The 20,764-nt window shown below is 46.7% G+C and overlaps 1 protein-coding gene across 1 annotated transcript in view; it reads right to left on the bottom strand.

The window, feature by feature from the left end:
* Window positions 1–5,479: 5,479 nt before the first annotated feature.
* Window positions 5,480–20,764, bottom strand: part of NEIL1 (nei like DNA glycosylase 1) — a 152,572-nt gene continuing 137,287 nt past the window's right edge. Inside the window, exon 11 of the mRNA XM_069624548.1 lies at window positions 5,480–6,011. Within this exon, the coding sequence (XP_069480649.1) occupies window positions 5,956–6,011 (56 nt within the window). The 3' untranslated portion in view covers window positions 5,480–5,955. The remainder of the gene's footprint in view (window positions 6,012–20,764) is intronic.

Raw genomic sequence — 20,764 nt, 5'->3', positions numbered from 1 at the left:
GTAATATATCATCAAAACTTGAATTGAGCCCCCTGCGCTTCCCCCCCCCCCCCAATGTTCATATCCTGGGTATGTTAGCAGGCAATAAGTGAGTTGTCTTTAGTCTTTTCCCTTTCTTCCTTTGTTTTCCCCCTCCCCTCCTTTTCGCCCCTTCCTCCTTATTTTTGTCTACTTCATGTCTCTATCAACAACATGGAAACAGAAGTCATCTTACCAAGGTTTCGTGGGTGGTTAGGAGGGTGCCTCCGGGGAGGCGTTACCTCTTTGGAATTTCCTCGATCCCTTCTCATGTTTTGTCCTGGGGCCTTGGAGACGCCATCCTCGCTCCTCCCGCTGCGGGCCTTCTTTGTTATCGTCTTCTATGCGGGGCCTGAGCAGCTCAGATATGCACATCTTGATTTCCCTTTCCGAGTTCACCTTTATTTTGTTTCCGTCATATTCGAAGGAGAGGGAAAAGGGGTACCCCCATCTGTACCTGATATTCCTTTCTTTCAAGTGCTTCATTAGGGGGCCGCACATTCTCCGGAGTGTGAGGGTCAATGATGATAGATCCTGATATATTGAAATCCGAACACCACTGAGCGTAATTTCGTCACCGTTTCTCGCTCTCTCAAGGACTCTAGCCTTATCTTGGAAGCGGTGGAATCGTGCTAGCACTGATCTCGGTCCGCCTGGGGGGCCACCAGCCCTGTGAATTCTTTCAGTTTTGGGTTCGTCAATGGCGTCATCAGCGACCAGGAGTTTGATGATATCGTGCAGAGTGTTTCTCAGGTCGCCTTCCGTCTCTCCTTCACATTATGGGATCCCAAAAATGCGTAAATTGTTTCGTCTTTCACGATTTTCCAAATCGTCGAGTTTTAGTTTAAAGTCCTCTTCCCGCCTTTCCAGTTCCGTCATTCTCTGGTCAAGTTGTGCCTCAAGTGCATCTATCGACGCTTGGTTGTTTTCAACCCCTTCTAGCCTTTCTTCCATGCTGTCCAGGCGGTTTGTGATTTAGTCTATTTTACATCCGATGTTGGCCCCCAGGCTCTTTATTTCTCCCAGCAAGGCCGCGATGTACCCCTTGGTAGCAGCTAGTTCCATATTGGGTTTGATGGTTTCAAGGGGTGAGGATGCGTAGGCAAATGAGGCCAATTTCTCTTTCGCGCTCATGTATTCCAGGAGGCCTCGGCGGTAGTAACAGTTCAAAGCCGGGGCGATAGCGGTTCTGGTATGAGAGGCGTTTTGCCGGGGGGCTTTCGGAAGGTAGTCCTATGTGGTCTGCGGAACCGGATTGAAGGGAGCACAGTTAGTTACTTGGGTTCGTTTTTCACCTTTCGTCGTTCCCGATTGAGAGAGTCCGGGGACTGTGCTTCTGGTGAGCTGGATTGTGGCACCGGGGGGATTTGTCTCCTTTCTTTTGGGACTGCAGCTCCAGGGGGTACTTTATCGTGTACCACACACTTCGTGGCCTCTAGCTGGGGTGCGTGTTCAGAGCTTCGGGAGTCCGTGGTCTGCCACTCAGCCCTCTTGTGTCTGCACCTCTTCTCTGATGTTGCCTTTTATAGTTTAGTGTTAGCGGGCGCGCACCCGGATCCGCTCGGGATATTTAGGAGTTAGTCCTCCCTCTTATTTGTGGGTAAACGTTCCCGGTCTTTCAAGGTTTCTCCTGTTTGGTGGATGTTGGGTGACCAGAAGGTCAGAGCTTTGTCACCGCCGAGGCGTGCTTGGCAACCCGTTTATATGTTGCAGGCGCTAGGCAACCCTTTTCAGGGATTCCGTGTGGGCGCTCTGTGCCGCGGGATGGAGGGGGGGCAATGCCCATAGGAGTTCATCAGGAGGATGGAGCCTCCTCTCTGTGTCCCTTCCGAGGAGGGGCCGATCGACCGTTGCAGCTGTGGGGGGCCTGGGATAACGTTGCGGGTAGTATGTCCGCTGATTTGCAGAGGCCCTTTTTTTATTTTTATGTGTGGGGGTGAGAGCCTGCAGTCCGGTCCCTGTATCGATCGGAGATCCGGCGCAAGCCTCCTGCGAGTGAAGGAGTACGCCACAAGTGCCCGAAGCGGCGGGCAGCGGGAGGGTATGCGGCCACCTACACCCACCTCTTTTGGCTGCCAGGCGGTCGGTCGCAAATTGCTCTCTGCGGACGTGGGCCGCAATTCGCTGCTCCCGAGGAGCGCGTATGAAAGGTTCCTCGGTGGGGCTGGATGGCACACCGCAGCAGGTGTGTGTCACGGCGGTTTCGCTTTCCGTTTCGGCAAGGCCGTTCAGCTCCTCTTCGTGTATTTCAGGATCCCTCAGCCGATTGCGAACGGGATTTCACCCAGTGGAGGGGGGATGTTCCGCCAGCTAGCGTTCCTTTTTCACCCGTGGGGGGTCCCAGTAAGTGGGGGCTCAAGTCACTTTTCGGGGCTCGAGGCACAGAGCTTACGCAAGGAGCATGTATGACTCTGCGCCCCCTCGTGGCCGATTCCTATCCTCTGCTTTTGATACAGTAAACCACAACATCCCGATCGCCCATCTCCGTGATACCATGGGCATCACAGATCAGGCCCTGGCGTGGCTTGCATCCTTTCTCTCTGACCGTCCTTCCCAGGTTGAGCTTGGGTCCTTTCTCTCTGCTATCACTCTCTCTACTTGTGGTGTCCCCCAGGGATCTAATCTATCTCCCTGTTTTTCAATGTCTACATGGCCCCTTTGATCTCTGCCTTCACCAATCAGTGTTATGCGGATGACACACAGCTCTCTTTCAGGATACCCTCGGCCTCTTCTTCCTCTTTGCTCATTCCTGACTGCCTGTCTGCAATTCAGTCCTGGTAACAATCTCTGCCTTAATGCCAGCAAGACAGATTGTCCTCATTGGGACCCCTGCTCCCACTTTCCCACTCTCTCTGGCCTGCCTCCCTTGGTCCTGCACCTCCACCCACCTGTGAGGCAAAAAATCTGGGGGTCATCTTCAACTCTACTCTCTCCTTCTCCTCTCACATCTCACGCATGTCCAAAAAGTCTCACTACCAGCTTCACTCCCTCAGAGGTATTTTACCTTTTCTCAGCTTCCCCCAGAAGCTCACTGTCTCTAGAGCCCTGGTTCTCTCCAGACTGGACTAATGCAACATTCTCTTTCTCATCTTCCTACTTCTCTCTGACCTCTTCAACTTATCCAGAACAGAACCGTAAGACTTATCCTTGGCTTCAAGCCGAGGAACTGTATCTCTCTGGTGCTGAAATCACTCCAATGGCTCCCTGTGGCTGCAAGGATCAAGTTCTAGTCCCTCTGCATAGTCCACAAGGCTTTTTGGGGCCAGGGACCCTATTATCTACAACGCTCTATTCCCAAATACTCTCCTTCTAGAGCCCTCCTCCAACTCTCTGCAGGTGAGTAGTACTTCCAAACAGAGATATGGGGGTAGATCCTTATCCTCTTCAGGTGCCTCCCTCTGGAACAGCTTCCCTGCCTCTCTCTGTCTTGAGCCGGACCGCCTTAAGTTCCGGAAACTCCTCAAGATCTTCCTCTTCATCTTTATCTATCCCCTGCTAACTTCCTGTCTCTTCGTTTCTTTCCCTTCCCCCAACCTGCTCAGTTCGCTGACTGGTTGCCTGGTGCACCCAGAGCCTTACGAGTCGCAAACTACCCTGCCAGTCCTGCACTTGCCTCCGGGCCTCTACACACTGCTTGGCACTACTGCAATATGCTCCATGAGAGGGCAAACCACTCTGCACTTAACTCATGCCCCTGCTGGACTGGGCGCTCTTTGGCCCCCTGCCTCACACTTCCTGTTCTGCGCACTTACATGAACTTGAATGCACTGGGCCTATCAAGTCTGTCTCTGTATGGTCCTCCCTCTGTCTCCCCTCCCTTGCTTGGTCGTGCCTGAAATACTCATGCGTAGGCGCATTGGATAACCAATCTGAAATGTCAACAGGCCTAGTACTGTAGTTTATTTTTCTGTATGTTCCTCTCCCCCTCTCCACCCCTCCCTCCCCACTCTTTGTCATGCACTTACACTAGCAGATATGCCTCTGGCCTAGTAAGCAATTGACTGTTTTGATCATTCACGATCAAATATGCTTATTCCATATCTCTGATCTGCCGCCAACTGCCACAAGTACATTTGTACGGTTATGCCTCCTCTTGGCCAAACAGATCTTGCTGCGCTGGACAAGCGCACAAGTTCCCAACAAAGATTGGTTAAAAGATGCGGCTTGGGCCCAAGATATGGAAGATCAGTGGGCACATATGCAACCACCTCAGTCTTGCCCGAGAGATATATGGTCCCCCTTCAAATGTTACCACCTTCAAACAATGTCAGATGGATCCACGCAATCCAAGTGAACTATACCGCCTCAATGCTGAATCCTCTTGACTTGTATTGGACAATCCACCCAGCTTCTTATGCATATCTCTGTACTTATTATATGAACCTGTCCATGTAATTGTCTGACTGCCTTGCCCTTTCTAACACCATCACCATTTTCTTTTTCTGTAGTAATGTGACATGTCTTACCAAGTGTGCCAATAAAGAAGTTTTAAAAAAAAAAGAAATATGTATGTGTGTTAGTCCTCTACCTCCACAGGTCATACGCATGTGCTTCATGCCTGTATGCAATAAACTAGTGCATGTTCGTGCAACTTAATGAATGGATGAATATGTACTTCATGTATAAGTGCGGCTACTCTGTGATGTCAGCGATGACGTCATTGATTTCTGGTTTTGCAGTTCACTTGATCGATGTAATTTCCATATCGTCCAAATCATAGATTGGGCACAGTCTGAATGGCTGTCTGACAGAGTAAGGTTCCTCACACCTGCGATACATGGAGGGATTACGGTGATAGGCCGAAGAGTTTGGCACACCGGTCGTTTCTCTGCCTTCATGTTAAGTCGTGTGGGGGCATGAGGGTCATATTTGGCCCCCTGTCTACAATGGTTATATGCACTAGCCAATTGATGAAAGGTCTGCCTTTTAGCATATTTGTCTCTGTCCACCATTGAAGCGAGTTTACCTCTAGAGACACAACCACTAGATCGTCCTACTGGCCTGACACTTGTGACCAATTTCCTGCGAGCCATTGTTGTATGGGCACATGTTGAGACATGCAGAGGGAATGATGAAACTGCAGAACCTCATTATGCATAGTTTAACAACATTTCTGACCTATCTGCTGTCTGGCTTAGTAACAAGGCAGCTGGGTTAGCAATGTGGGAGCCCTTTATTGAGAGGGTTAGGCTACTGCCTGGTTCATATTTAATGAAGCCAGAGAAACTGTTTTCTTTGACTGAGTACGAGGGTCGATTTCTGTAAGATGGAAAAGTTTAATCAGTGCACATCTATGGTTCCCTCGGGTATTTGTGGCTAATTTCAGCACTCTCTCCTGTTATTAGCCAGTTAACAAGATATGGGAATACTAGTGTGTTCTAGATGTGCCACAACTAATGCTTTGGTGAAGGGCAGTCATTGTTCCATTAAGCCCCAGTAGTTTAGACACATGGAAACAAGGTAGTTTTAAATGACATGTATTTATTTAATAAACAAACATATTTTAGTCTTAAAACAATATCAAATATATAATGCTAAAAATCTTTATGGTTTCAGTACAATAAAAGTATATGCCCACATCTTATTTTGCTCCAGTGTGGTGAGAGTTCCAGTAGTCATAATATCCACATTCTGGGAAGGAATCCTGCAAGAGAGATCCCAACAGGGTTGAATGGCTGCTATCAGAGCTTTATTTTCTTTTACATGGCTTTCTACCAAAGCATCATCCTAAAGAAATGGCAATTTGTTCTTCACCTTATGGATGGCTGAATTTCATTTAATGAACATAATTGAAACTCCTCCCTTTTCAAAGCAGGAGTTTAGGAAACAAAAGATGCCAGCAGTCCGGGCACCCCTTGAAAGAAACACTGGTCCCAAGGACGGCAAATGGTCAGATGATACGAAGATACCTCCGGGCAGTAGGAGGGTAACCGTTTGCTAATTAGCTTTCACTTGCCTCGGTAGCCTACGGGTTCCATTGGTGGATCGGGAACCTACATTAAAAAAAAAGAAATGAGAAATTAAGCATAGAATACGATAGGCATAGATCGCTGAAAAGCTCATACTATTTAAACACAAGTGGTACCACCTGGGGTTGTACGGGTCTGTAGCTGACACGCATGAGGGGGTCTGCTATAGCCTTATGTATGGTTTATTGTGTCATAATTTCCTATTTCTGTAAAATTGCAAAATCGTCAATCTCCCGAAAATCGCCTATACTGATAGCACAGGCCCGGACCCCGCTCCACCCCTGTGCAGGGCAAATAGGTGTTGGTTGGTCAAATTTCACTATCGCCAGTACACCGCAGACTGGTATGCCGACCATGACCTAATATTTAATCCCAACAACTGTTATGGGGCTAGAGCCAACCCCGAACATATAAACCCACTTTCACAAATATAGATATAGAATACGTCTCCTCCACTACTTCATGTATTCACCAACTTTAAAAAGGGCCTTCTGGTGCCAAGCATGATCTTCCCATGAGTGTTCATTACATCCTTGCAATTGTTGCATCTACTAAGTTTACTGCAGAGAGGCCTATTTGATGAGATTCCGAGTTCGACAGAACTGTACCCCACCTTTGATAGAAGAATGGTTGTACCACCCTAAGGCCGTCTTTGAGGCAAACACACACCCCAAAAATGATTATACTTCAGGTAAAAGGAGCAAGAAATTGCAGTTTTTTTTTTAAAAGGAAGTTTGAAGTTCGCCTTAGGAGAGGACTGCTAAAAAAACAATCACCATAAGTAGTTCCAGATTATTCGTCAATCAATATTTTTAGCCCACAGTACATCTCTGTCAGATAAAACCAACCTAATACAATGAGCACAGGCCTCCAGAATGGGAGTGAAGGGACAGCTGTGAGGGAACGTGTACTGCCCTCGCCCTATTGTTTGCAACTCCTTTCAATCCTGCATCTTCCCTCCCTCTTCATGCCCCCTTTATTTTTGCTCTCCCCAACCCCTATTTTGCTTCATGTAACTCTGAAGCAGCATTAGAGGAGCTATATAATACATACGTTCATATCTAAAAAAAATATAAATTAGACAACCCCCAGTTGTGACAAAACAGGAGCAAGATCATTGAAACTATTTCATATTGCCCAACAATGATAAGTTAAGGTGCAAAAGTAGAGGGCAAGACCAGCAGAAAAAAATTGTTCTTCTCTTCTAGAGCACTGTCTCCAGCGTTGGACTGACGTGAGAGGAAAGATGGAGCGATGCTGAACAAAACACCAAAAATGACAAGTGGGTGCAATTAGGAATCAAAATTTGCACTGGCCATTAGCTAGTTGTATTTGACTCCCGGCAAGTAAGTGAAGTGCATGTGAAGCATGGAGGAGGCAAGTGACGTGTTATGCCTTGCCACTCACATGGGTGCAATATTGATCCTATGGTTGAAGCTGCAAAATCTCCAGTAGAGGAGTTTTTGGTTGGAGTGCAGGAACTCTGCCTCCCATTCCAGTTTAGTGTTTTTAATATCCGATCCTGGAGTCCGATAATGATTTGGTGCATCTATCCTGCCTGAGGTGGTCTCACGTTTACATCCATAACTCTACAAACGGTCCAATCTTTTTCCTAAAGGCCCATGCATCATCATCATCATCATCATCATCATCATCATCATCATCATGCAATAAATAAAGGAGGAGCACGTAGTTAACTGAAATTATCCGGTCAGCATGTGACATTTTAGCTTGGTGCTAATCTAAGAAGTGTTCAGCATTTGCATTTCAGATGAAAGAAAATCAAGTATGTGCCATGTTTTGCGTCTAAATACTTGGTAGAATATTGCATAGAGATTGCAGCAATCAAACATATTGGTCTCTTTTTTGGAAAGTGTAGATCACCTTACCCAATACACTCTCGAGCTCCTACACTCTCCTCTAGTGAGACAGAAAAACGACTGTTGTACAACATTCTTGAATGATTTGCACTAATGCGTATTGAACCGAAATAGCAATTTTAATAATCTAGTGCAACAACTTAAATAGGCATTAAAAAATGCCATCTAAGGTTAACGTCAAGTGAGAAACAGTTCTATACACACACAAGGCAAGAATGGAAATAAAGACATTATCGGTACCATTGTTTGAAATGAAATCAGGAAGAATTGGTAGGGAAAGTAAACTTTTCCGAATGGAATACAGAGATTGCATGCATCTCAGAAAGATTAGCAAATCCCACGACATTTGGGACTACGGCCCAGTTTTACAACCTGGAGGACAACTGGCTCACATGGTGGACATCAAGAATAGGAGTTGGGGAACAGAGTGAGATATGTGCATGAGGGCTTCATAAAGAGACAGCAGCTGAGGATGTGTTAATGTTCATAAATTGTTAATGTTGCAATGGAGCATTTACATTTAAAAGCATTACAAAGAATGTCTAGGAGGCATCTTCTTTGGAACCATAGCTATGATCTTAGATTTCCGTTTGTTTATGGATAGTGTGGTGGCATGGAATGAGGAGCCGGACCAAACGGTAGCAGAGTGATCGCTATAGACTTACTTATGTGAAAATCAAACCTACCTATCCCTAACTGGAGGTGGCTTCCCTACCTCCTCTTCAGTAAGGAAGTCTGTGTAGTTCAAATCAAAAGTTCACTAGTCCAAACTCCTTTTCTATCCCTGCCACTTAAACACAAATCCTAATCTAAGAAAAAGAGCTCTTTCTGCAACCCAGGAGAATGACTTCCTTCTCCTGGGTATGAATCTCTCTAAAGTTCAGCGTTCTCAAAACTTCAGGAAATGTTCCAAGGTTTCCAAACAAAGGAGATGTTCCAAGGTTCACAGCCAAAAAAAACAAAGTTCCTCCCTTCTAGCTTGCTCCCCGGTTTTCTGTAAGCCTCTTCCCACGCTATCTTATCTTCAACTTCTTTAACAAATCTTATAGTTCCCTCCAAGGGCTTCTTCACACTTTTGGAACTGGCCAGGGAATTGACTCACAACGCGTTACACTACATACTCCTCCTTTACTTCTTCTGCTTCTCGATTTACAGTCAATATTTCCTGGCCCCCTCCTGGACTTACTCTTATTCCAGTTACCTTCTCTCAGGGAATGTTTCACAGGTTTCGCCAGGGACCGCAGGTTTGTTCTTCTGTCTTCTACCCATTTCTCTTCGAAGGTCCGCTTGTCTTCACAGCCAGGACTCTGGCAGTCTCAGCACAAGTTCCAGGCCGGACAGCCCACTCGTTACAGGTCATGCAACCACCACCGTTTCTCGTGCTCCCCATACATTTGCCTATGTATCTCTGTGGTAGGCCAGAGTAGGCAGTCTCGTTACAGTTCTCGGACTGCACTGTTCAATGCCAACAGGTCATGCCACCACCGCTCAGTTTCTCCACTTCAAGTGTGCCAGCCCCCAGCCGACTCACAAGATGCTCCCTGGGCGTCCCTCTACTCATCTATGCTTTCCTGGAGCTACCTCACTGCAATCTCCCGAAGCAGAGCTTCAACCTCGCTGGCTTCTCGACTGTCCTCGCACGGCAGGTCCTCCTTTTGGATTTAAAACAGAAATAAATCCTTCTTTGCTGTTTGGATTAAACAGCAGGGAATGCCCCAGCGTAACGTCAGTTCGATTGACAACAGCTGGTCGAGCACTCTTCCTGATTGTAACATGCTTGGGATCTTCTTAGTCCGTGTACTCATCAGTGCGAGATGGTCTGACAGTTCACATTAACACATAGTTTCAGACCTCATCATAGGTAAAGCAGGTGTGGGTGCCATTACCCTGTGGGATCGGGTGTTAAAGTGGCAGTGTCCATGTCTTTGTCCCTAGGAGTGTAGTGCCTCCCCATGATGTCCTGCCGCGCGTTTCCACCCCTTGGTTAGCAGCTGCACCTACCTAGCATCATGGAAAGGGGCTCCTCTCAGGTGAGAAGTGACGCCATCTGCAGAATTGTCACAATAGGAACCTGTTAGGCAAGTTTGTATGTATTAATCCTGTGGGAGACTACACCAACCTTGTCCTCGTGGCAATAGGTAACCCCAACCTTTGGTATAGGCCTGTAGTACGCAAGTTGGCAGAGCGACTGAGCAGCCAGGCGTTTCTCAAGAGGGGTCAATGTAAACTGTAGAGATGTAACAGAGATTCACAGTGACAGGTATTCAAATACCACTTTTAATCAAGGTTTCTTGATTAAATAATTATTTATTAATTTAACAGTCAGTTTTAAAATAAGCCTTCTTTAGAAAGGGGCAATTGGCAACAATAAAATATACTTCAAAAATACACTCCTTCAGTTAAGTTAAGTCGATACCCTTTTGGGATGTCACACACACACTTCCTACACCCTCAGGTGACTTCAATTGCTAGTTCATCTCGGAAAGAAAATCCAGAGGAAATAATTCTCAAAAAAGGGGGGCGTATTAAGGATATTATACCCAATACATTTTTTCTTTGTGAATTTAGTCACGAATTAATCTGCATTGTAGCAATCTTTATTTTACATAGCAGGAATATTTAAAAACATCACAGTTCGATAAAATTCATCCTATTAAATCATACAAACATTTACCCGCATTCATACTACATACATCCAAAAACCTCATACACCTCATCAACAATTACAAGGTAAAAACATATAGCAAATATAACAATTCATACACAATTTCATAATTATACAATCAATTTTTGTGCAAAACAACGCATAGTGCAAGGCCACAATACATTTTTAAGTGGTCAGCAGCAATAACACTTAATGCAAGTGTAATTTTTGTGCGGAACAGAAACACTGTCATACAAGTATGGTGTAAACTTCTTTAAAGAGCAAATGATGGCAAAACACTCACGTTCAATAGTTGGCCACCTTGTCTAATAGTCCTTCGGTTTCCTACTGATGAAACAGATCGGGTGTTACCTGCCTTTCTCATCCAGTCGACTCAAAACGGCACCTATTCCTGTATTAGAAGCATCAGTTTGTAAAATAAAGGATTGGTTGTAGTCAGGAGCTCTCAAGACAGGAGCTTGACAAAGGGCTTTCTTAAGTCCTTCAAAGGCTTGAGTGCACTCCTCATTCCACCTGACCTTCTTGGGGAATTTGGGTGAGATCACCACATTCAAGGGAGAGGCTATGGTCCCATAGTTCTCAATGAAGTTCCTATAGTAACTAGTGAGACCTAGGAAGGCTCTCACCTGGGTTTGAGTAGTAGGGGTGGCTGTCACACTCACCTGGGTCTCTGCGGGAGCAATGGATTCCTCCGGTCCCTTCTTCTCGTTACCCCTGGGCTGGGAAACTGACCTGCCAAGAGAAGAACCAAATGTAACGTTCTTTCGATTGGATGTTCCTCCCACGTATTCCTCATTTTATGATAATCGTATCCCAGCTTCAGCTGCTTTGGAAAATAATTTTACCAGGGGGCACTGAGTTCGAGACCGCGAGTCGAAGGCCCTCGTGGGTCAACGTCATCTGCTGTATAAATGGTTTGAGCAGCGCCCGTTACCTCAGTTCTGTTTTTACTGTGTTCATGGTCGCATCAGTTGATCAGGCTTTAAGTCTTCAGGCTCTTAAGGAAGTCAGAGTGCAACTGGCGTAAACTGTACAGAGGGGTAGGATGGGCGGGTCGATGAATAATACGTGGGAGGAACATCCAATCGAAAGAACGTTACAGTTGGTAAGTAACTTGTTCTTCGAATGGATTGTGTCCTCCCACGTATTCCTCATCTTATGACGGACTCCCATAACAGTTGTAATTTTGGAGGTGGGAGTACTAGTAATTTCTAATTATGGACTGAATGAAGGACAGCTTTTGCAAATAGTCCTCCTTGGTATGAAGTAGAGTCCAAGCAGTAATGTTTTACAAAAGGTGTGCATTGACGACCAGGTGGCCGCAGCACAAATATCCTGCACCGGGACACCCCTCTGAAGGGCCGTGGAAGTTGCCATGCCTCTGGTTGAATGAGCTCTTAATCCATCTGGAGGCTCTTTTCCAGCTAGTTTATAGCATTCAGAGATTGCTAGAATTATCCATCTGGATAGAGTTTTAGATACTGCAAAGCCCAATTTGTGCCCAGTATACCAAACAAATAGTTGGTCACATTGTCAGAGATTTGCCAATCTGGAAATTTAGTAACAGAGCCCTTTTTGGGTCCAGTCTATGCAACCTTTCCTCTTCCTTACTAGTGTGAGGTGGAGGGTAAAAGGAAGGTAAGAATCTTTTGTGACAGATAGACACTATTTTAGGCAAGAAGGATGGTTTGACTTTTAAAATAACCTTGTCCCTATGGAAAATGGTGTGAGGAGGCTTACAAGACAGTGCCTGCAACTCACTTACCCTGCGGGCTGATGTTATAGCCACTAACAGAATTGTCTTAAGAGTGAGCATTCTTAAGGACAAGAAAGTAAAAGTTCGAAAGGAGCACACATAAGAAATGTTAAGGCTAGATTTAAATCCCAGATGAGCACCTGAAAAGGTGTCGGAGGGTATACATTTGTCAACCCTTTCAAGAATTGAATGACTAAAAGGCATTTTAAAAAATAAGACACCTCTTCCGAAGAGCGCTTAAAGACAGATAGCGTGCCAAGTAACCTTTTATCGTTCCAACTTGGAGCCCCAAATTGGCTAAGTGTAAGAGAAAAGAAAGTACTGTTGGAGTATTACAAAGAAATGGATCCACATTCTTATCCCTGCACCATTTATTGAACTTGTTCCAACGACACCGATACAGGGATTTTGTTGCTGGCCTTCTGTCCGAAAGCAAAATCTCCATTACATCATCCGGGAGGTCCCAATCCTTATATCTGAGCCTCTCAGAAACCATGCGTGAAGGCTGAGTGTCTTGACCTCTGGATGGAGAACCCGACATTCCTCTTGCGAGAGAAGATCCTCTCTTTCTGGAAGACGTATTGGAGGGCAGATGGACATGTCCAGAAGATCTGGGTACCACGTCCTCCTGGCCCAATCTGGGGCAATTAGGATCATGGTTTTCCTGAACTTTCTCAACCTCTTGATTACGTGAGGAATCACGGGGACTGGAGGTAACGCGTAAAGGAGTGGAAATATCCAGTCCACTACGAACGCGTCCCCTAGAGCTCCTCTTGGGGGAAATTCCTGTGAGCAATACAGTTCGCACTTCCAGTTGGCCCCGGTTGCGAACAGATCCACTTGAGGGGTTCCCCAAAGGGCGAATATCTCTTGAAGGACTTCCTGAGCTAGCTCCCATTTGTCGGATACTGTGCTCTACCTGCTCAGAGCATCTGCCGCCATGTTTAGCTCTCCGGCAAGGTGAACTGCCGATAGAGATTCCTTCTTGCATTGCCCAGAACCAGAGCTGTATCGCTTCTCTGCACAGTGGAAGTGATCCTACACCTCCTCTTTTGTTGAGGTAGTACATGGCCACTTTGTTGTCCGTCATTATCAGGACATTCTTTCCCTGTAAAGAGGGCAGAAAAGCCTTCAGCGCTAGTCTGATTGCTCTCAGCTCCAAAAGGTTTATGTGTAGTTTGGACTCCGATGGAGACCAATGGCCGCTGATTGTCAGATCGTTGGTGTGGGCTCCCCACCCCGTGAGTGAGGCGTCCGTCACTACCGTTATCTCCGGCCATGGTTGCCAAAAAGGTTCCCCATTGAGGATATTCTCCTTGCAAGCCCACCATATGAGATCTTGAGCCACTTTGGTCGGGACTTGTAGAAGATCTGACATCTTCCCTGAAAACTGGAACCATTGAGTCCTGAGAGCCCACTGAAGGGATCTCATCCTCAATCTGGCCTCTGGCACCAGAAAAATGCAGGATGCCATGAGGCCTAGCAACCTTAGAAAGTCGAATGCCGTGATGTTGGTCATTTTGAAACTTCATTACCATCTGCAGAATGTGGTGAGCTCTCTCCTCGGGAGGAGAGGCTTTCCCTGAGGAAGTGTCCAGGATCGCTCCGATGAATCTGAGTCTTTGGCTTGGAATCATTTGTGACTTCTTGTAATTGAGGGAGAAGTCCAGACTGTGTAAGTGGCAGGTCAAGGCCAGATGTTCCTGGGCTCGTTCGGATGAACTCGCCCTGATTAGCCAACGTCCAGCTAGGGTAGACGTGAATCTCCCTTCTTCTGATACTGGCTGCCACCACTGCCATCAGTTTGGTGAAAACCCTCGGCGGAGGTTAGCCCAAATGGTAGAACTCTAAACTGATAATGAGAACCACCAATTGCGAACCTCAGGTACTTTCTGTGTTTGAGATGGATTGGCACATGAAAGTAAGCATCCTGAAGGTCCAATGAAACCAGCCAGTCTTGAAGTTGAAGAGCCTGAAGGATCTGAGAAAGGGTCACCATCTTGAAGTTGTCCTTCCTGAGGAACTTGTTCAAGCTTCTTGAGTCCAAGATGGGTCTCAATCCTCGGTCCTTTTTGGGGATGAGAAAATTGGGGAAGTACCAGCCCTTGTTCCTCTCCGCTACAGGTACATGTTCTATTGCACCTTTCTCTAGCAGGGTCAAAATCTCCTGCACAAGAAGCCGGTCTGGAGTCTTTACAGAGTTGGCTCTCAGTGGATGATATTGAGGTCTTTGATGAAAAGGAAGACAGTAATCATGGGTCACTATCTCTAGCGCCCAGGCATCTGACGTAATGCCCCACCATTCGTCCAGATACCGAGTGATTCTGCCTCCCACCAGGGTTTTGTGGGTTAAGACCTCAAAGTGGCTTTGCAGCGGCTGCAGCAGTGGCTGAAGAGGTAGTAGCCGCTGCTGTGACTGTTCTAGCACCTCTCCCTTTTCCACCACAAAAGGGTTTCTCGGTTGGCCTCTCTGACTGGCCTGCCCTCTCCCTTTTCCAAAAGAGGAATAGAAGCAAAAAGGGTGACTCTTCCAGAAAGATGAGCCTGCGTAAGAGTGTTGCTGAGGTTGTCTTATAGCGGCGCTGAGTGATTTCGCTGCCGCATTCAAGGTCTGCAGCTTCTCCAAGCTCTCGTCCGCCTTGCTGCCTCAAGCCGTCAAAAGGCATATTAAGTAATCTAGATTGCACATCTGCAAAGCCACATTTTCTTAGTCATGCGAATCTACGCAAGACTGTGCTAGATGCCATGGACCTGCTTATACTATCTGCAGTGTCCAATCCTGACTGAAGGCATTCCTCCATAGCCTCCTTACCATCCTTCACTATAGCCGTAAACCATCCCGTTCCTCACCTTCCGTGATGCGTTCAGCCGCTGATGACATGCAGTCCCACAGGGTATAGGTAAATCTTGCTAATATGCAAGTGACAGTCGATTTTAGGGCCATGCTGCCCGAAGTAAAGCATCAACTTTTTGATCGTCCCTGTCTGGTGGTATTGATGGGTAAGCAGATTGCCTACTGGAGGTTGCAGTTTGCACCACTAGACTTTCAGGAGATGGATGTTTGGATAAATATTCTGGATCTGACAAGGCTGGTCTATATTTTGGTACCAGTTTCTTATTTACTGCTGCAATCGAATCTGGAGTATTCCAATTTGCCATTACTCTTTTTTGTAGTGCTTTGTGGAATGGGAGAACAGGATCTTTTAAAGGACCCTCACTAGGGATGTCAGTCATGTCATCCTGGTCAAAATCCGGGGAAGCTGCTTTCCAACCCATAAAATCAATGACCCTTCCCATAAGATTTCTATAACTGGGATCAGCATGATCTGTAGGATCTGGTCTTTCAAAATCCACTTCAGGTGAATCCACTTGCATTTTGGAGACAGTCATAAAGGTCTGTTATTTTAGACTGTGCGTCCACTAGTTCTTCAGGAACTTCCCTGGCTCCAAATCTAACTCTAGCTGGAGTGACATCTTCAGAGGCAGAGGAATGTTCTTCATATATAGAAGACATGGATCTAAAAAATTCCTGTCTTGGTTGTGGGTGGAAAGTTTTTTCAGGCAAAGGAGGTGGAATTTGCCTAGGTATGGATAATGGCATCGACTTGGTATCAAAGAAGGCGTCAAAGGCGTTGATAGGGTAGACGCTGGGTACGACGGTGTCGAAGGAGACTTCGATACAGCTAAAAGGCGTCAACGTCATTTTTGCCATCGGTCTCAACGCTATGGTCGTTGACGGTGTGGAGTCGAGTTTTGGTTTCGACTTCGACATCGATTCTGTTAGCCCCGATTTATGCACCGGAGGCTTAGACTTAGTGCGAGGCATCAGGGAACTTTCCCTTGAAGACACGCTATTCTTTTAACCCTTGCGTGTTTGGATCTTGATTTTCCTCCGTCACTTTTAGAGTGAGTAGAGGCATGATCACCACGCGGCAACTTCATGGGGGTCTGGCCCGCTTTCTCGAATATTTTCAGCATCGAAGCCCTGAAGGCCTCCCATTTTTCTGGGGAATCGTTCTTTGAAGGGTAAGTTACTTTCCTCTCAGAAGAGGACGAGGAGGAAGAAGACCTACGACATCGCTTTCTTGACTTTTTCGTCGAATACAAGGATTTCTCCCCCTTACCTCTGTGTTCCCTAAGAGCCTTATTTGACATGGCCTGACAGGACCCACACTCATCAACCCGATGGTCTGGGCTGAGGCACCACAGGCAATTCCGATGGGGGTCAGTTATAGACATATTCCTGCCACACTTCAGACATTTTTTTTTTTTTAATACTGTCTTGGGTGTGGAGGGAGTTGAAGACAAAGACATTGTCAAAGAAATTCTTGATGCGCCCTTTCGTAACTTAAAGCAGTTGCGTCGGAAAAACAGAACTGAGGTAACGGGCGCTGCTTGAGCCGTTTATACAGCGGATGACGTTGACGGTCTCGAACACAGTGCCCCCTGTTGAAAAGAATTTCCGAAGCAGCTGAAGCTGGGATACGATTATCATAAAATGAATACGTGGGAGGACCCAATCCATTCAAATGGGTCTTTAGAGGGTTTTTTGTGAAGAAGGTACTCTAACCCTCCATCCACCCACCCTCCCTGTGTCCCAAGTGCAGTGTATACCCTTGCTTTGGGCGTGGCTCACCTTTTGGTTTAGTGTGGCGCGCTCTCCATCCTGCATCTGCATGGGCGCAGTAGTCTGTGGGTCTGGGGCTAGTTGCTTCACTAGGTTCTGGTAGAAGGGTGTCCTGGTGAAACACGCTCTTTGCAGCATTTGCCCAGTTACAGCACTGGGAATTGTTTGCAAGTTCTGTTCACAGACTTGATTCCTGGAGATCACGTAGCAGCAGCTGCAGGTAAGTTCAACTGTGAGCGGAAGGTAAGTTCAATGATGGCCAGTTACTTCACTGGCTATGCGTGCTGTGGAGCGAAAGGTGCGTTGCCGATTGTGAATACACTGAGCATTAATTAAAGTTCTTGGTCTTTGCAGGTATCGGAAACGGAGCAGCTAACTGGATGCGGCCGTGTTGAGTATTCCGCTCAGTTCGCACATGCAGGTTAAGTTAGAAGGGATGCACCTTTGGTCGCACGGGAGACAGAAGCATTAGTTGCATGCGCGCGCCTACTGATTCAAACTTGTTCCTTTTCTTTTGCAGGTTGGGTCCGGAGCGCTGGCGTGATGAGCAGATGAGAAGCTTGCTTCGATCGCAAAGAACAAACAGGAGTCTGGGCTGCGGTGAAGCGGAAAACAGGTAAGGATCCAATGGAAGTCCGGGCTGCGGTGAACGTGTGCTCAAGGCTACAGAATGCACACAAAGCACAGGCTAGTCCTTTCGTGTGGCTTATATAGGCAACCACGCCCAGACACTAGAGTGTGCTACACAGTTCCACACAGTTCCTGGTTGTTACACAGGCATCCATGTTGGAGGTACAGGAAATCGCTGGAAAATAAAAGCTATGTCAGAACAATGCTATGTGAATGAGGTGCACTCTATGGCTCCCTCAATTAATGTTTTGATTGCCAGGCCTTTATCCATTTAGCCCCTATTTGTGCTTTCCATCTTCCCCCATGTGTTTGTGCTAGTGAGGAGTGGGCCCCTATGTTATTTCCCATGACAGTGGCCCAGTCTTTTACAGCGTGTACTTTGCTAGGCAATGGCCTTATTTCACCTCCTCCTACCTCATGTCCAAGGTAGACCACTTTGCTCTGACCAATCTGACATTTACTAGCCTTTGTGGTCAGATGGGCCTGTTCAAGAGCCTGCTAAACATATCCAAGGTGGTCAAGATGTTCTTCCCAAGTGGGGCCAAACACTGCAATGTCATCCAAGTATGCCATGTAAAAGTCCTCCATCCCATTCAGAACTGGATTCACCATCCTCTGGAATGTAGCAGGTGCATCTTTTAGCACAAAAAGGCATAACCTTAAACTGGTAGAGGCCTCTTGGGGTAGAAAACGCGTTCTCCTTGGCATGGTCTGTCAGAGCTATTTTCCAATAGACTGATGTTAGGTTAAATGTACTGAGGAACTTGGCTGAACCAAGTTTGTCCACCAGCTCATCTGTCCTAGGTAAAGGATGGGCATCAGTCATGGTGACTGCATTAAAAGCTCTACAATCCACACAATCTCAACTCCTTGGATCCTGCCTTTGGTACTAGTACAACTGGACTAGCCCATGGACTTGTAGATGGCTCTATTACCCCAAGATCAAGCATCTTCTTGACCTCTTCCTTTATGTGGGATCCAAATGGTCTCACATTCTGTAACCCCTGCTTTTGACAGGGAGAAAGTCACCAGTGAGAATATCAGGCTGGCCCCCAGGGGTCAAGCCTGGTGCCAGTGAAAACAGGGAGGCATACTGATTTAACAGAGCTTTGCACTTCTCCTATTGTTGCAGGGCCAGATCTGAAGAGAGATTTACTCCTTCAATCTTTCCATCTAAAGGTTGTCCCCTGAGGCGGTCAGGTAGAGGTTCACTCTCCTCCTCCTTTTGATCAGAGGCTAAAAGCAAAGCTCCTAGTTCTGGTCTGGAAACATAAGCTTTTAGTCGGTTAGTGTGATAGACTATAGGGGGCCTCATTGGGATCGCCCAAGTCCACTAGATAATTGACGTCTCCAGGTTTGCCCACAACATTGAAGGGTCCAATCCATTTGTCCTGTAAGGCCCTCTGCCTTGTAGGTACCATAACTAGAACAAGCTCGTCTGGAGTGAACTCCACCACGTTGGCCTTCTGGTCATTCCAATTCTTAACCAGAGCCTGACCTACTTTCAAGTTATCAGAAGCTTCTGTCATCATTTGTGCCATTCTCCTTTGGAGATCTAGCATATAGTCAGTGACTCTCACTGGCTAGAGGGAAGAACAACTCTCCAGCCCTTTCTTGATTAGGGCCAAAGCCTCTAACCGGATGACCATAGAGCAGCTCAAAGGGGCTGAAACCAAACCCCCTTCCTGAGGGACTTCTCTATAAGCAAAGAGAAGGCATGGCAGTAGAACGTCCCACTTTCTTCTAAGGGGTTCTTTTAAAGCACCCATCATGGTCTTCATAGTTCTTTTAAACCTCTCCACCAATCCATTGGTTTGGAAATGGTAGGCTGTTGGGAACTTGTAGGTCACACCACAGTTTTTCCACATGGTTTACATGTAGTGGGACATACAATCTGACCTCATGTCAGAGATGAGATGACCTCCTTAGGAAAACCAACCCTGATAAAGATACCAAGGATGGCCTTAGCGACTGCCTGAGCAGGAACATTCCTCATAGTTATGGCTTCAGGATAACTGGTAGCATGGTCTACCACAACCAATATAAATTGGTTACCTGAAGAATTGGGAGGGTCTAAGGGACCAACAATGGCAATCCCCACCCACATTCTTGGCTCCACTCTTGCCAGAAGTCTGACAAGTGTGACAGCTTCTACAGAATGTATCTACATCATACCCCATCTTGGGCCAGTAGTAATACAGAGATATCCTCTCTTTGGTCTTCTTAAAACTTAAGTGACCAGCCAGAGGAATCTCATGGACTAACTGTAGAAACTGGGGCCTCACCACCTGGGGCACTACAAGTCTTCTGCAGTCCCCTGGGGTAGACTCAATAGGCTCACTGTAGAGGAGCCTATCCTCCCAGTACAGCCTATGCTTCCCTGGCCCTTGCCCTTTGTTAGGGAGAATTCTCAGAAATGTCATCTTAGAGACCCCCAGAAACTTTGCTGGATTTTGAGGACTTAATTTATTTACCTGGGGAGAGCGAGACCCTTTTTCCCACTCTCTCATGTATTTTAATGGGATTTTGTACACTGTTTCTTTTGGTTATGGAGTCTGACAAACTCCATGGGCATCATCGTTTATATTGTGTCACACAGCACCATCAATGCAGTGGCACAGGGAAGTCTTTCAGATTTCCCAAAGGTTTGAATACCTTCTCGGGGATAAACTACTGATTACCAGAGCAGTAAAGTGAAATTGACTTTACTTACATTTGTAACTTTCTAGACCCAGCACACACTATCCTACAATATGGTGCTGCAGGGGTTACCTAGTATCCCCTTTGTCTAGCTTGTCATGTAACATTTTATGTTATCCTTTCCTCACCGACTGGCTGCTGGCAGTGGTTTCGTTTTAACTACCATGGTGTGCATTTACCGCAGGCTGTGTTCGGAACCTGCAGTAAAGCACCCAAGGGTGCCATTTTTGTCAAAATGGCCCCAGTCTTCTTTTTTCCCCCCCATTTCTTTGTGGAAAGGTCCTTCTTGAGATTTACTCTGTGCGCCAAACCAGGTTTGGCCCCATTGTTCGCTTTGCCTTTGGTGGGATTCACAAGTGAAGCCCGCCTCTGGCTCCAGGGTGTCTGGGGTAGGCAGGAAATGAGGGAGGTGCCTGAACCTCCCTGTGCTTAGTCTCCTAGGAGACCCAAATGCACTTTGTGGTGATTGGCCGACTGACTGTCCGGCAAGGACAGCCACCCTGCTAGGTGACTGACAGC

The sequence above is a fragment of the Ambystoma mexicanum genome, chromosome 11 (assembly GCF_040938575.1).
Source record: "Ambystoma mexicanum isolate Mex_15411 chromosome 11, UKY_AmexF1_1, whole genome shotgun sequence".
Taxonomy (NCBI): domain Eukaryota; kingdom Metazoa; phylum Chordata; class Amphibia; order Caudata; family Ambystomatidae; genus Ambystoma; species Ambystoma mexicanum.
This window is presented reverse-complemented; position numbering and strand designations above follow the sequence as displayed.